This window comes from Podarcis cretensis (genome assembly GCF_951804945.1).
Source record: "Podarcis cretensis genome assembly, chromosome: 14".
NCBI lineage: Eukaryota > Metazoa > Chordata > Lepidosauria > Squamata > Lacertidae > Podarcis > Podarcis cretensis.
In genome coordinates this window covers 50,439,899-50,454,773 of record NC_137183.1, presented here as the reverse complement: position 1 = coordinate 50,454,773, position 14,875 = coordinate 50,439,899, and the positions used below count along the sequence as shown (strand labels likewise).

Below are 14,875 nucleotides of genomic sequence, written 5' to 3'. Positions count from 1 at the left end.
ACGGCGAACTTCCAGACAAAGAGAGCTCGGAAGACAAAACTTTGACCGCACTGTAAATGGAGGATTATTCTGTGCAAACTGTAAACAGAGCTTCACAATTCATAACGGAGTCCTTACAAAGGCGCTTTTGTTGGGAAAGGGTGTTTTTTATGGCATAATAGGTAATGCAATGGGTTTTCCAACAAAAGAGACATGTTGCCCAGGTCTGTAGTGACAGTTCAGAGCTGTGGCTTTGCGGAATCTGCCATTCTCCCCGGCCTCAACTTTCCCACCTGCGGGATGGGCGTAATAATGCTGGCCCACCTTACAGGGCTGCCGCAAATTCGGAGATATTGAGCATGGTAGGAGAGGCTGTTGCCTGGTGGTGGAAAGGATGTTTTGCAGGCATAGGGTCTCTGGGTCACACGCAGCATCACTGGGGAAAGACTCATATCTGATACCCTGGCGATAGGGCTGCCAATCAGTGGAGGGGATGAACGGCCGAATGGTCTTCCTATGAGATGTCTGAGAGACATTTGCTAGGAAGGAACTATCATGTGACCTTGATCTTGGAACCTTTGCACGGATCTGATTCACACATGCTGTTGTCTGGTTACCTGGAGTCAGAGCTGGTGTAGGTTTCCTTTTGGTCAGCCTTGTGGGCGAGGTGGGAATGTTGACCCCAGAGGCAGGGGAACGAAGGGCGGCAGGGAGAGGCAAGCTGTTAGGAGCCCACCACTGTCCAAAATGGGTCTGCAAACTTTTTCAGCAGGGGGCTGGTCCACTGTCCCTCAGCTCTTGTGAGGGGCCTGACTATTTTTTTTGGGGGGGGGGGAGAATGAATTCCCATGCCCCCACAAGTAACCCAGAGGTGCATTTTAAATAAAAGGACACATTCTACTCATGTAAAAACACGCTGATTCCCAGACCATCTGCTGGCCGGATTTAGAAGGCGATTGGATCTGGCCCCTGGGCCTTAGTTTGCCTACCCATTGTCCATAACTTCAATGTCTTGGGGAACGATTTTCCAGTTCTGGCTGTGGACTCCACTCACCCAGAATGAGCATTGTATCCTCTGGAGGGAGGAGGGTTGAGTATAGAAGGGCATCCTTTTCCAGCTGAGCCTTCCTGGATCAGCAGTGTCTATCTGAGTTCTAGTACCTACGGGACCGTCTCTCCTGGTATGCCCCACGGAGGACCTTAAGGTCCACAACACTTTGGAGGTCCCTAGTCGCAAAGTGGTTAGATTGGTCTCAACCAGGGCCAGGACCTTTTCAGTACTGGCCCTGACTTGGTGGAACGCTCTGTCACAAGAGACCAGGGCCCTGCGGGACTTGACATCTTTCCACAAGGCCTGCAAGACAGAGCTGTTCCGCCTGGCCTTTGGTTTGGACTCAGTCTGACCCTTATGTTTCCCTCCCCTTATGGTTTTGGTCTATGGTCTACTATTAAAATGAGGCTTCATTTTAAATTGTATTTTAACCCGTATTTTAAATTGTTTCTTTCCCCCTCCCCTATCATGTTTTTGTTGTGATTTGACTGGTGTTAGCCGCCCTGAGCCCGGCTCTTGCCGGCGAGAGCGGGGTATAAATAAAAATTCATTATTATTATTATTATTACAGCATTTTTCACTTCTGGTCTGGTTCCGACTTCAGGCCTGGTCTTAGGTGCTCATTCCAAGCTCACGACTCTCTCCAAACATCTTCCCATGACCCTGTTCCTGGCACCCTTTTATATCTGGGTGCAGAATTCTAGGATCACAGCTCTAGGCAAATAACGGTTATGCTCCCAGCCGGCTTCCACTCTTGTTTCGTTTTAGATAAATATTTCCTGAAAAGAAGCCCTGGGTGACTGTCCTCAAATTCTTCAGCTGGTGGCCAGTGGCATCACGTTGGAAAAATCCAGCTGTGTTTGGGTAATTATTAGGATTAAACAGGGCGAAGACTTCTGCAAAATGTCAAGCGAGCTTCTGCCGTAACCCTGCTCTGCCAGGCCTACGCAGGCAAATCAGAATACATCTTTCCACAATGCTTAATTGATGTGTAACTTTTCTGTATGGTTTTATGCAGTGCTGTTTTTTCCATAAAAAAAGAGGTGCCGGAACTCACCATGAAATTTTCCCTTGTCCTCTTAGAATGGCAACAGCGCTTGCCTGAGAGTTGCCAGAGCTGAGTTCTGGCTGGGGAAAAAAATTAAGCCCTGGTTTTCTGCAGATTGTATAAAATGATGTGTGTCCTGGAGAAGGTGGAAAGCTGGAAGATTTGGGACACACAGAAGAAAGTCCCTCTTTGAGCAGTGCAGTGTTAAACTGTGGAACTTGCTGCCCCATGGCCGCCAACCTGGGCGGCTTTAAAAAAGGATTAGGCCAATTCATGGAGGGCTGTCCATGGCTACAGTCGCAGGCAGCCATGCTTCTGAATGGCAGATGTGGGAACCATAGGAGAGAGGGCTCTTGTGTTCAAATCCTGCTTGGAGGCATCCCAGAAGAGGCATCTGGTTGGCCACTGTGAGTACAGGATGTGGGACCCGATGGCCCCCTTCTGTTCAGGACCCCCTTGTCTGTGGAAGTGGAAGGAACCCCGGGATACTCTGGAACACAGTTAGAAACCCTCTTGAGTCTACGGCCTCTCCCGCCCACTCTTCTGCTCCTTCTCTGCCCCCCAGCCAGGAATTTTTCCTGGTGAGTAATGTGAACTTCTGCAGCATGTTTTGACGGGTCAGCCGCGCAGCTCCCGGCGAATTCCTCCTCCTCCAAGCTCCTAAAAAACATTTTCTCATGATACCCTTGTTTCCTAATCCCTTTGGCATCGCGGTTAGGGACTGCGCCAGGTGTTGTTTTTTAAATTTCGGGAAGGCAGCGAGACGGGGCTTAAATTGGATCAAACCTCCGTCGGGAGGGATTCTGAGCGGGATGGGATGATGGAGTCCCAGAGTTTTCTGCTTCGTGATGAGCTGTTTATAAATAAGCGCTGACGTTTGGGTCATCTGTCAGGATGATGGCACAGTTCCTGCAGGGGCTGACATTACCTCCCTGGCACGTCTGACAGGCCAGGCCTGTGAAATGTCGCTCGCCTAGGGTGAACCGGGAATGGCCTCCAAGTGAGCATAGAGAAGTTTTCTTAGGGTAAACTAACCATGGGGTGTCTCTCTTTCCGTAAACAACTTAAACTGCCATTCATGGGTGGACGGACTCCTAAGATCTTTGGAGGCAAAATCACCAGTCTGGTGGCACCTTTTAAAAGTCAGGGTTTTTTTGTGGCATAACTTTTTGAACATGTATAGCAGACTTGTATAAAGTTTGGGGTCTACCTCTGGCCATTATTGTCTCTTCCAGCGGGCCAGAGGCAGCTCCTTAAGGTCTTTCTGGGGTCAGGAGAGGAGAGATATTCTTTTCCTTAGCTACCTGATGTTTTTAGCTAGAGGTGCTGAGAACTGAACCTGCGGTTTTCTGCATCCAACATCGTGATACATCGTCAGCCAAACATCGCAATATACCAATATATCCCGATGTCTGAAATACGGATGGAGATATTCTGGGATAAAACAAAGCATTTCTAGCTTTCAACACCAATCTAGGTCATTTCTTCCTTCCATGCTTTACTGAGACCTAGCCAGATACCTAATTATGAGCCAGTGTTGTATAGTTCAGGAGTTGGCAGGACTTGAGCCTTGTGGGCTCAAACTAAATTTTCTTTTGTCCACTGATGGGATTTAGAAGCCAAATGGTGGCTCGGGAGGTGGAGCCAGTTACCTGCTGCCTTGCATGAGCAAAGACTGGGGTAAACGGCATATAAAAGGTAAAGGACCCCTGACAGTTAAGTCCAGTCGCAGACTCTGGGGTTGCGGCACTCATCTCGCTTTATTGGCCGAGGGAGCTGGCGTACAGCTTCCGGGTCATGTGGCCAGCATGACTAAGCCGCTTTTGGCAAACCAGAGCAGCGCACGGAAACGCCATTTGCCTTCCCGCTGGAGCGGTACCTATTTATCTACTTGCACTTTGACGTGCTTTCGAACTGCTAGGTTGGCAAGAACTGGGACCGAGCAACGGGGGCTCACCCCGTCGCGGGGATTCAAACTGATCGGCAAGTCCTAGGCTCTGTGGTTTAGACCATAGTGCCACCCGCGTCCCATATGCATATGTAGGTGTACAAATCTACACCTGAGTTGCTTTGGGTGGCTGCGTCCGTCAGCCTTATTGGGGAACCAAATTGGGCCAATCGTGCTCTCTCGGCCCAAGCTTCCTCACATGGTCGTTGTGAAGATAAAGGAGGTGAGGGAGCCCCTTTCTAGCTCCTTGGAGGAGTGATGGGGCACACATGTGAGGAATAAGCATTGTTTTCTTGTTTGGGTAACACCGCCAATGTGCAATAGGCTATCTCAATATACAAGGAGACAAGTCTCTGCCCCAAGGATCCTTCAGTCTAAAAATAGACCCTCGAAAAGGAAAAGGAAGTGAACGCAAGGTTAAACCAGGGAAGGATAATGCACGTTCCTAAATAATAAGAGAGCAAATGATGAGGTTAAATTGTCCCCTTCTTCCTTGGCAGGGAGATGGTGGAGAGTCTCAGGTTTCACTGATTCCTTGGGTGGATGTGACCCATTTCTCGCAGATGCCTGGGATGTGTCAGGGCAGCTCTCTGACAGCCTCATGTAAACCCGACAGCCGGCTTCCTGCCCTGCCTGTTTCCTATCGTAACTGTTCCAGCCGGCTTTGAGGAGGCCAGACCCAAACAGCCAAGAGGAGTGAAGCCGAAGGAATGTGCAGAGCGGCGGGGAGTGGAGTTTCGTTAGTTGCTGGCTCAAAAACTCCAACTTGTGCCGCTGTTTGCATAGGCCTCTTGCTGCAGCAACCCTTCCTTCTAATAGCGAACTCAGGGAGCGGGTGCCAACCGCAGTGGTCGAAATTAGCCAGGCGCCAGGAGCATTTTGCACCTGGATTTCAACCATTTGCGACCAGGTGAAGAGGCCAGGGTGGCTTCTGACATTTCTCTCCACCATCTGGAGGTGCATGCCTGGCGATCCTTGAATCTGGAGTGTTTTCACACACTAGTACCCTGTCCTATAGAATTCTGTCAGTTATATTTTATCTGCAAAATCAGAACGAATTTCAGGAAACAAAATGCCTTTTCTGTGCAGCCTGGGCAAGAGAAGTTGACAGTGTTGTACCACAGTACCTTGGAAGTAGAATGCCTTGCGAGTTGAATGTTTTGGCTCCTGAACGCTGCAAACCCGGAAGTGAGTGTTCCGGTATGCAAATGTTCTTTGGAACCCAAACGTCCTACATGGGTTCCTATTGGTTGCAGGAGCTTCCTGCAGCCAATCGGAAGCTGCGCCTTGGTTTCTGAACGTCTTGGAAGTCGGACTTACCGTATTTTTCACCACATAGGGCGCACTGCCCCATAGGACGCACCTAGTGGTTTTTTTTGGGGGGGGGGGAATAAATTAAAAAAAATTATTCCCCCCCCCCCAGGCACGGGGCTGGCGCGGGGGAAGCCCAAGCTTTCCCTGACCCCAGCCCCCAGAACAGCCTGCTATCCGCAAGCCTAGGGAGCCGAGCCGGTCTCCCCAGGCTTGCGGAGAGCTGTGCGAAGCCCGGGCGTGCTCTTCAGCGCGCCCCAGGCTTCGGAATGCAGGCAGCTCTGTGCAACCTTTGGGAGCCCGGCGCAAAGTCGCGCTGGTCTCCCAAGGGTTGCGCAGAGCTTCCTGAAGCCTGGAGAGCGAGAGGGGTCGGTGTGCACTGACCCCTCTCGCTCTCCAGGCTTCAGCGAAAGCCTGCATTGGCCCCATAGTACGCACACACATTTCCCCTTCATTTTTGGAGGGGGAAAAGTGCGTCCTATAGGGCGAAAAATACGGTACTTCCAGAATGTATTCTGTTTGACTTCCGAGGTACGACTGTAGTGAATGGTTGCCCTTATCTTCACTTTCCCCATCCCAGTGCCTACTCACAGTTGCGAAGAACGTTCTTATGTTATGAATGGTCCGTGTCACCATTAAGAAAAAGAGATCGGAATAGGCCCATATACAGGTGGACTGTCTGTGGATCAAGTAACCTTTCATTTTGTAAGTTCCCAGAGTTCTTCACTTAGCTCAATAACTAGCCAGGTGTTTAAATCAATCACAGTCAGTCCATCATTTGAAAAATAAGACTTTAGAGTCGTCTTGCCCCCAAAATGGCAGCTGGATGTTCCATTTTGGCGACTGCAACCCTTGTTTACGGAGCCATTTGACCCCTAGCTTATATACCTGAGTTTCTAACCCTGCTTGGGAATTAACCCGTGTGGTTTGGCGAGGGATGTTTTCCTGGCGTCACAGAATTGTAGAGTTGGCGGAGGAACCAGAAGGGCCATGCAGGAATCTTTCGCCCAAAGTGGAGCTCAAGCCCACAGCTCTTGAGGCCAAGAGTCTCGCGTTGCACCGACGGAGGAGCTGCCTGGTGTCGTTTTCGCAAAGGAGCTGAAAGACGTAGCCTCCTCTGATCAAGCGCGGAGGGAGTGACAGGTGCGTAAGTGTGCAGAGTTCAGGAGAGGGCGAGGCCGCTTTAAGCCGCAGAGGAGGGAGGTTGCAGGCAGGAGGGTGTGTGTGCATGGGGGGGGGGGCGGATCCCTGGGTGTGGATCCCAGGAGCCTCGCGGAGGAAGAAGGTGCATCATCAGCCGAGAGGGCAGAGGATCTGAAGGAACTTGGAAGCGGAGAGCCATGAACCGAGGAAAAAGTGCTCGTGCCAGGAAGGCGCTTGAGGAGTTGGGAGCAGAAGGCAAGGTCCGTCTGAGCTTCGCCGGCCTGTCTGGGCAGGGGATGGGACGCCGGGGCTTAAATGGTTAACCTAGAGAGGTGTGGTTCAGTAATGTCTGGGGTGAAAGTTTTACCCAGCATGGATACATGGCCAGAAGCAAAGAGGGATCGGTTTGAGGGAGAGCGTCATTAATTCCCATGCCCTCGCGTCGCTTTGGAGGGGCAGTGCCGAGGAATAATAAATCACGCAATATTGGTCAGGGGGTTTCCAGGGTGCTTTGATCTTTTGCTGTGATCCAGTCTGACTCTGCACCTGCGTGTTGTTCTGCAATCTGGATTCCTTTACGTAGGCCTGTTCAGAGTTGTTCCCTGTTGTTCTCTTGAAATCAGTACAGATCGTTAGAGGGAAACATAGTTTTGGAGCCAGGAGGCAAATTGCAGTCAGGCGATCGGTTTAAAGCTGTAGTTTCAAGGTTTAGTTAGGTGGTAGGTTCACACTACCCGAAGTGGCTTAATGGATTAGGAAGGTTTGTTGTTGTGAACTGTCCTGAAATCTACAAATGAAGGGCACTCTATAAATTTGAATATTATTATTAAGAATTAAAATAATTACAATCATTAATTAGTAATTAATAATAAATAGGTCCTAAGTCAGTTGGGCAGAGCTCAGTTGGTAGAGCGTGAGATAATTGATCTTAGGGTTGTGAGTTCAAGCCCCATGTTGGGCGAAATAGATTCCTGCGTTGTAGAGGGTTGGCCTAGACGGATCCTTTCCAACTCTACAATTCTGTGACTTAAAAAAAAAATGCAAGAATCTAGTGCTCACACAAACGAACTCTCCAGGAGCTGTCTTAGATGATATGTTCCTTTAGCAGGAGGGGTGTGTGTGTGTGTGCCTTTTTCAAAATGTTGTGGCGAGTTTCCTTCTCCCCCTTATTTCCTCCTGAACATCTCGTTTTATCATCCATTCACATGTCTGCTCAGGTTTATTTCACTGGGTTCTCCTGTTTCTCTTTTCTGCAAATCTGGGCTGATTAACCAGAGCTGCCTGCCGTCTGATCAAAGAGACCTGCGACTTCTAACTGCAGTTCTCAATTATTTTAATCAATCAAAACTCGTGTGGCCTACAAGTTTTCTTTAATTTGGAGATAGCCTTGGGACCTGTGAGCACAACTGACTATCCTCTGGTTTTAGGACTGCAGTATTCTGAACTGTGTATTTTCTCTGTATTGGTGTTAGTACCTTGGTGCAGGGGTTCAGGGGCCTGGGTTTGGGGAGAGGAGGGACGTGGGTTCGAATGTGGACCCAGCTGCTTTATCTGGGTGGCTTTTACCTTTCAGCCCTACTTCCCTGAAGGGAAAGAATAGGGCAGGGGTAGGCAACCTAAGGCCCATGGGCCAAAAGCGCCGCACAGGGGTCATTTAACCGGCCCACGAGCTGCCCGCTTTGTGAGTCCCCCACACACTGCGCGGTGCGGGGACTTGCTTCTGCAGTGTCAGAAATCACATCTGTGTATGCTCAGATACCGAAAATCACGTCTGTGCAGATGCAGACGTTGGAAATTGTGTCTGCGCAGATGCAGGCACCGAAAACCGCGGCCGCGCATGTGCGATCCGGCCCACGGAGGGATCTCTGCTGGAGTGAACCAGCCCAGGTGAGGTAAACCTTGCCGACCCCTGGAATAGGGTGACCCCCCACCCCACCCTACACCACCCCCCAGATTTTTTGTGAGGGCAGGATAAATATGGGGAAGATGAAGTTAAAAGCTTAAACTGGATTTTTAGCTTACGTGGATTTGAACCCTGCGACTTTGCACAGCAGACCAAACAATCCTGCAAATACCTTCGCCCCAATTTGTACGCCTTTGTTTTCCTTCTGCCAGCCATGGGGGGGGGGCAGTTTGCTACAAAGGGAGGGGGGTCGCTCTGGGCCTTCGGCATCTTTTTCCTTGGCTCTCTTCTCTTGGAGATTTCCCCCCAGGCCCTGCCCCATCCCCTTTCACGCAATTCCCCTCACAGTTCATGAGGCCTAGCAACTTGCTTTCTTATAACACAATCGCTTGGGACTCTGGATGTTGCACACTCCTGCTGTTTGATGGCAACATTCTGGAAGCACAGTTCCTGTTAGACCATAAAATAAATTAAACGCTGTGGAGTGAAGAGCTGCGGAACCAGATCTGCTTTGCAAATCTGACGGGTGGTTCTCAGGGTTTGAAGGAGAATTGCGAGTGAGAGGCAAAATATTTTTTTCTGCCAGTTGGTGGTGAATGACAGTTGCATATTTGTGTGTGTGTTGTGTGTGTGGACTCCCTTGGGATGTGGTTGGCTCTCCTTCCATGGAAGGTTTAGAAGCAGAGATTGGATGGCCTTCTGCCATGGATGCTTCAGTCCAGTAGACCTGAAGGAGCGTCTCCACCCCCATTGTTCTGCCCGGACCCTGAGGTCCAGCGCCGAGGGCCTTCTGGCTGTTCCCTCACTGCGAGAAGTGAGGTTACAGGGAACCAGGCAGGGGGCCTTCTCGGTAGTGGCACCCACCCTGTGGAACTCCCTCCCACCAGATGTCAAGGAAATAAACAACTACCAGACTTTTAGACATCTGAAGGCAGCCCTGTTTAGGGAAGCTTTTAATGTTTGACGGGCTATTGTATTTTAATATTTTGTTGGAAGCTGCCCGAGTGGTTGTGGAAACCCAGCCAGATGGGCAGGGTACAAATAAATTATTATTACTATTACTATTACTGTTACTACTATTACTATTATATGAGATCCCTGCATGGCAGGGGGTTGGATGGATGACCCTCAGGGTCCCTTGTGGTCTTGTGGTGTGAATACAGCCTAGTGGTGAGGAACTTCTGACCTGTGGGCTGAATGTGGCCCTCCAGGACCCTCTGCCTGGCCCTCTCCAGGCCACACCTGCTTCTTGGCCGCACCCTCCTCACATATTTTTGCCATGCTGGATGGACTGTGTCCTCAAACTTCTGATACTGCCTCTTCCTCACCTGGGTGGAGGTCAGAGGGGGAGGTTTGTGTGCCTCTGTACAAATGAGTCAACTATAGAAAGGTAAAATTTGCATTCATGGCTCCGTCCCCTCCTGCCGCTGTCATGTGCATCCTGGAAGGAAATGTGTCCCTGAGACTGAAAAGGGTTCCTCATCCATGCGAATTTAAGGCCGATCTCCCTTCCCTTTCCTTCGCATCATCTCAAGACACACCGGTCGTTCAATTTAGTCAGTTCACACATTCATTTAAGACAGGGGTGCCCAAACCTTTTTCAAAGAGGTCCAGATTTGATGAATTGAACATGTGTGAGGTCCGACCAAAGTTATTGAGTTTTTTTTTTTTTTTTTAGGATTGAAATTGCTGAGCTTTTTTTTAGTATTTTACGCCAGGACATATACTGCCACGGGGGCCGGATTAAATCGACCAGCAGGCCGGATTAGGCCCCCGAAACAGACTTTGGACATGCCTGATTTAAGAAATGCAGCGATTTCTGTGGATGTGTGAATCGGGCCTGGAGTGTGTTGGGTCAGGGGAAAGGCAGGAACTAAGATGAGCATTGTATATTTCTCCAGAAAGAAAGAAGGAAAGAAAGAAAGAAGGAAAGAAAGAAAGAAAGATGGAGCAGGTTTTATTTACCACCATTTTTTTCAAGGCCCTCTTGTGGCTGCTGTCAAATGTGGCTTGACCCTATTTCCCACAAGTGAGACCCGCAACAAAATGTTGCAGCATGGGGTATTTCTTTTCAAGGTGCCAGCCAGCCATGCTCTTTCAGCAAGACTCCATTTCAGTTGTGCGCTCCCATTTTCAGCACCGCCTCCCAACAGTCGTTTTGGGTGTTCACTGAGCTTGAGCAATCCTTATCAGACTGTTTTTGGAAGGGAGGGTTCCCCCTTACATTTCCCTCCCCCGTCACAAGTTTTTTTGCCTTTTTCGGGAACCTTCAGTGTTCCCTATCAGCCCTCAGCCAACCATGTGATGCTAGGAGAGTTAAGAACTAAATATGTTTTTAAAATTGCCCATGATTTTCTTGTTTTATACATTTGGGGTGCTAACACTTCCCCCATGCAGCTATATATGGAGAGACAGATTGTGTGTGTGTGTGTGTGCATTTTTAAAATGTTGTGAAATCTTCTACTTGCACAGCAGGTATGTTGAGGTGTTGCTAAATCCTCTCTGAAGTTCATGTTTGCCTTTAATAAATAAATAAAAATCCAGTTCCGAAAAGAGAGTATCCTGGTTATTTTTCCTCTTGGCTTCAGATTTCCAAATCTTAAAGACTTGCAAGCGTTTATGACGTCTTCCTTGAGTTTCTGGTTTCTGTTTATTAATGTGGAATTATTTTAGGCTTCCTTTGCAGGCTCACTTTAGTATGGGGAGGAAAATTGGGTGCCATGGGGATTGTTGAAAGGGAAAAAGGAGAGCGGACTTAGTTCTTGTACCACGAGGACATAAGAACATAAAAAGAGGCTTCTGAATCAGGCCATCTAGTCCAGTATCCTGTTCTCACAGCGGCCAAGGGGAAACCTGCAAACAGGATTCAAATACAAGAGTATTCTCCTGTGGTTTCCAGCAACTGATATCCGGGAGCATTCCTTCCTCTGGCCACAGACACAGAGCATAGCCATGGATGGCCCTTTCCTCCATGAATTTGTCCAATCCTCTTTCAAAGCCATCCAAGTTAGTGACCGTCAGTGCCTCCAGTGGCAGTGAGTTCCAAAGTTCAGCTCTGCCCTGGGCGAAGGAGGACTTATTTTACCAGTTCTGCATCGTCCAGTGTTCAGCTTCATTAGATGTCCACAAGTTCTAGCCCCGTGTTTCCCAAACTTGCGTCCCCCGTCTGCTTTTCGACTACAGTTCCCGTCATCCCTGACCACTGCTCTTGCTCCCTAGGGATGGTGGGAGTTGTAGTCCAAAGCAGCTGGAGACCCAAGTTTGGGAAACGCTGTAGACTGAGCAATCTACACACTTCCTCCTGGCCATCTATAATTTTATAAACTCATTTTTCTAGACTAACTCCTTTTCTCTTAACTAACAAGTCCCAAAAGTTGCAGCCTTTCCTCATGGGAGAGTCATTCCATCCTCTCGATCATTTTGGTGTTACGTTATCTGAAACTTTCCCCAACTTTACAGTATCCCTTCTGGGGTGAGGCGACCAGAACCCCGCACTGTAATTCCAAAGGAGGCCAAACCTGAGATCCTTTTAATGGGAGATTCCGCCAGCCATTGAACTTGAGGCCTTCTGCATGCAAATCCCAGGCCCTGGCAATGAGCGATGGACCATATATAGAGTTTTGCGGTGGTTTCTTCTGTCCTGCAAATAGCCAGGGCTCTGTGCCAGCTCCCATAGCGGGTCGTTGCTGTCATTTGCGTCACTAAGTACAATGCCCCAGAGTTGTACCTTTCTTAGAAAACAAACAAAGCTGATTATTTATTGTTGTTGTTTCCACTTCTTTTCCAGGCCAAGCCCATTTATGGTGGATGGCTTTTGCTGGCGCCGGAAGGCACTGATTTTGATAATCCTGTGCACCGCTCTCGGGTAAGGATGGGGTCCCTCTGCTGAGTCGGGGGGGGGGCGTTTAAGGATAGTCACAGCCCAGGTGGCCTGGTGCCAGGTGAACGGAGTACAGCAGGAGTGAAGGAGAAGCGTAGGATAGGCCACATAATTCAGTTCTCCCCTAGCAAAAACAAAACTCACAGCCACCAAGTTTCTAGTCCTTATGACTGCTCAATTGTTTGAAAAACAAGAAATCTCAGAGGTAGCGGAATAAGATTTCCAGGAGTCACGGGGCAAAATGTCAGGGTAGTGAAAACTGGAATATATTATGCAAAATGAGGGGGGAGGAGAGTATGCAAATCTGCTCGGTTTTGCCTAAATTAAACAGGGAATGTGGTCCAGTTTTGCTTGGGTGCAGAGCTATAGTGGTTTAAAGGTAAAGGGACCCCTGACCATTAGGTCCAGTCGTGACCGACTCTGGGGTTGCGGTGCTCATCTCGCTTTAGTGGCCGAGGGAGCCGGCGTACAGCTTCCGGGTCATGTGGCCAGCATGACTAAGCTGCTTCTGGCAAACCAGAGCAGCGCACGGAAATGCCATTTACCTTCCTGCCGGAGAGGTACCTATTGATCTACTTGCACTTTGACGTGCTTTTGAACTGCTAGGTTGGCAGGAGCTGGGACTGAGCAACAGGAGCTCACCCTGTCATGGGGATTCGAACCGCCAACCTTCTGACCAGCAAGCCCTAGGCTCTGTGGTTTAACCCACAGCGTCACCCACATCCCTTAGGTGCAGTTAAAAAGAAAAGGAAAAATTAAGAGCATTGACAACTTCCCTGTCTTGCATTTCCCAACAAAAGTCTTGGTCGTCCTTCACTTCCTCTGAGTTTTCAGAGCTGTCAGGGACCCTGTCATTCAAGGCTAGGTGGGAGGAATTCAAGCTTGCCTGCGCAGGGAACTGAATGGGGAGTGGGTGGCGAATCAGTCTCTTTCTTTGCACAAGGATTGGGAGACACTTAAGAAGCAGTGAAAGAGATTCTCGCTGCATTTTGAGTGTTTGCAGGGTGCACCAGAGGTCTTGGGGAAGAACGAGGTCAGCGATCGCCACAAATAGCGGCTGACTCCTCAGACCGACCCACATTTGTGAATCTGTGGGTGGAGGGCAGAATGCCTCTCCTCCAAGCATCACTTCCCTCTCTGCTGGGTAACCGAGACATCTGGATTAAGCCCTGACTAAACCGGCATGAGCCTTGCCCTTTGCACCTGGCTTTTAAGGCTATATCCGCACCAGACAGTTAAAGCACTATGATGCCACTTTAAACACTGATTGTTCCCCCCACAAAAAGAATCCTGTAGTTTGTGAAGGCACCCACGTTCCCCTCGCGGTGCTACAGTTCCCAGAGGGGTTATCAGCTAGACTGGTGGCTGGGGGCGGCCGCCGAGACCACATAACACCGGTCTTGAAAGACCTACACTGGCTCCCAGTACGTTTCTGAGCACAATTCAAAGTGTTGGTGTTGACCTTGAAAGCCCTAAACGGCCTCGGTCCAGTATACCTGAAGGAGCGTCTCCGCCCCCATCGTTCTGCCCGGACGCTGAGGTCCAGCTCTGAGGGCCTTCTGGCAGTTCCCTCATTGCGAGAAGCAAAGCTGCAGGGAACCAGGAAGAGGGCCTTCTCGGTAGTGGCACCCGCTTGTGGGTGACATCCCATCAGATGTCAAAGAGATAAACAACTACCTGACATTCAGAAGACATCTTAAGGCAGCCCTGTTCAGGGAAGTTTTTAATGTGTGACATCTTAGTGTATTTTTGGTCTTTGTGGAAGCCGCCCAGAGTGGCTAGGGAAACCCAGCCAGATGTGCAGGGTACAAATAAATAATAATAATAATAATAATAATAATAATCATCATCATCATCATCATCATCCTCTCTTCCCGTGGAACTCTGGGAATTGTGGCTCTGCGAGGGGAACAGGTCAGGTGCGCTCCTGACAAAGATGCGGGGGGGGGGGGGGGAAATCCCTCTCAGTCCAAAGCTTCACACATTCCCTTTTCACGCCTCCTTTTCCTCTCTCCTAGAAATGGCAGCGCCGGTTCTTCATTCTCTACGAGCATGGCCTCCTGCGTTACGCCCTGGACGAGATGGTGAGTGGCGGGTGTCCTTGCCGGGTAAAGCGAAAGCTGCTATGTTCTTGTGCCTCTCCTCCTTTAGTGGGTTTGCTGTGGGCCGTGACCCCAAGACACTTAGGGAAGCGAATTTGAGTCGGCCGCGGGTGTTGCCGTTTTCCGCACAGCCGTGGTGCATTCTGGGTTGCGCGTGCTCCCAAGTCTCCTTTGTGGAGGTTCCGCGCTTGGGATATGGACAGTCCTCCCTGGCCGTTCCGCACTTTGTGAGCTGGATCCGTCCCTCCCCTCCCTCCCCTTGCTTCCTCCTTAACTGTTGTGGGCGGCTGTTCAGAGGAGAGCCTTTTGACTCTGGGTGACGCCTTCATATCCCAAAGTGGCTTGACAGGTCTCTGTTCTTTTTTAGCTTTGTTTTATTTAAGTGGTGGGTGCAGCCGGCCACATGTGGTGTTGGTGTTGTGTTTCCGCCGCTCCTTTAGGGATTTGGTGTTTATTCTGCCATTCTGGGAGTGTCTGTGCATAGCTAGGCAGCATGCTGTACTCTGCCTC

General features: G+C 49.7%; 1 protein-coding gene across 7 annotated transcripts in view; it reads left to right on the top strand.

Moving 5' to 3' along the window:
• The window catches only part of MPRIP (myosin phosphatase Rho interacting protein), a 159,568-nt gene that overhangs the window by 14,039 nt on the left and 130,654 nt on the right, over positions 1-14,875 (top strand). For 6 of the 7 annotated variants that reach the window (XM_079953640.1, XM_079953642.1, XM_079953639.1 and 3 more), the window contains exons 2-3: positions 12,171-12,248; positions 14,282-14,347. In XM_079953640.1, coding sequence (XP_079809766.1) covers positions 12,171-12,248; positions 14,282-14,347 — 144 coding nt within the window. Of the gene's footprint in view, positions 1-6,568; positions 6,741-12,170; positions 12,249-14,281; positions 14,348-14,875 lie in introns of those variants that run through there. The other variant, XM_079953641.1, reaches the window with a different exon arrangement.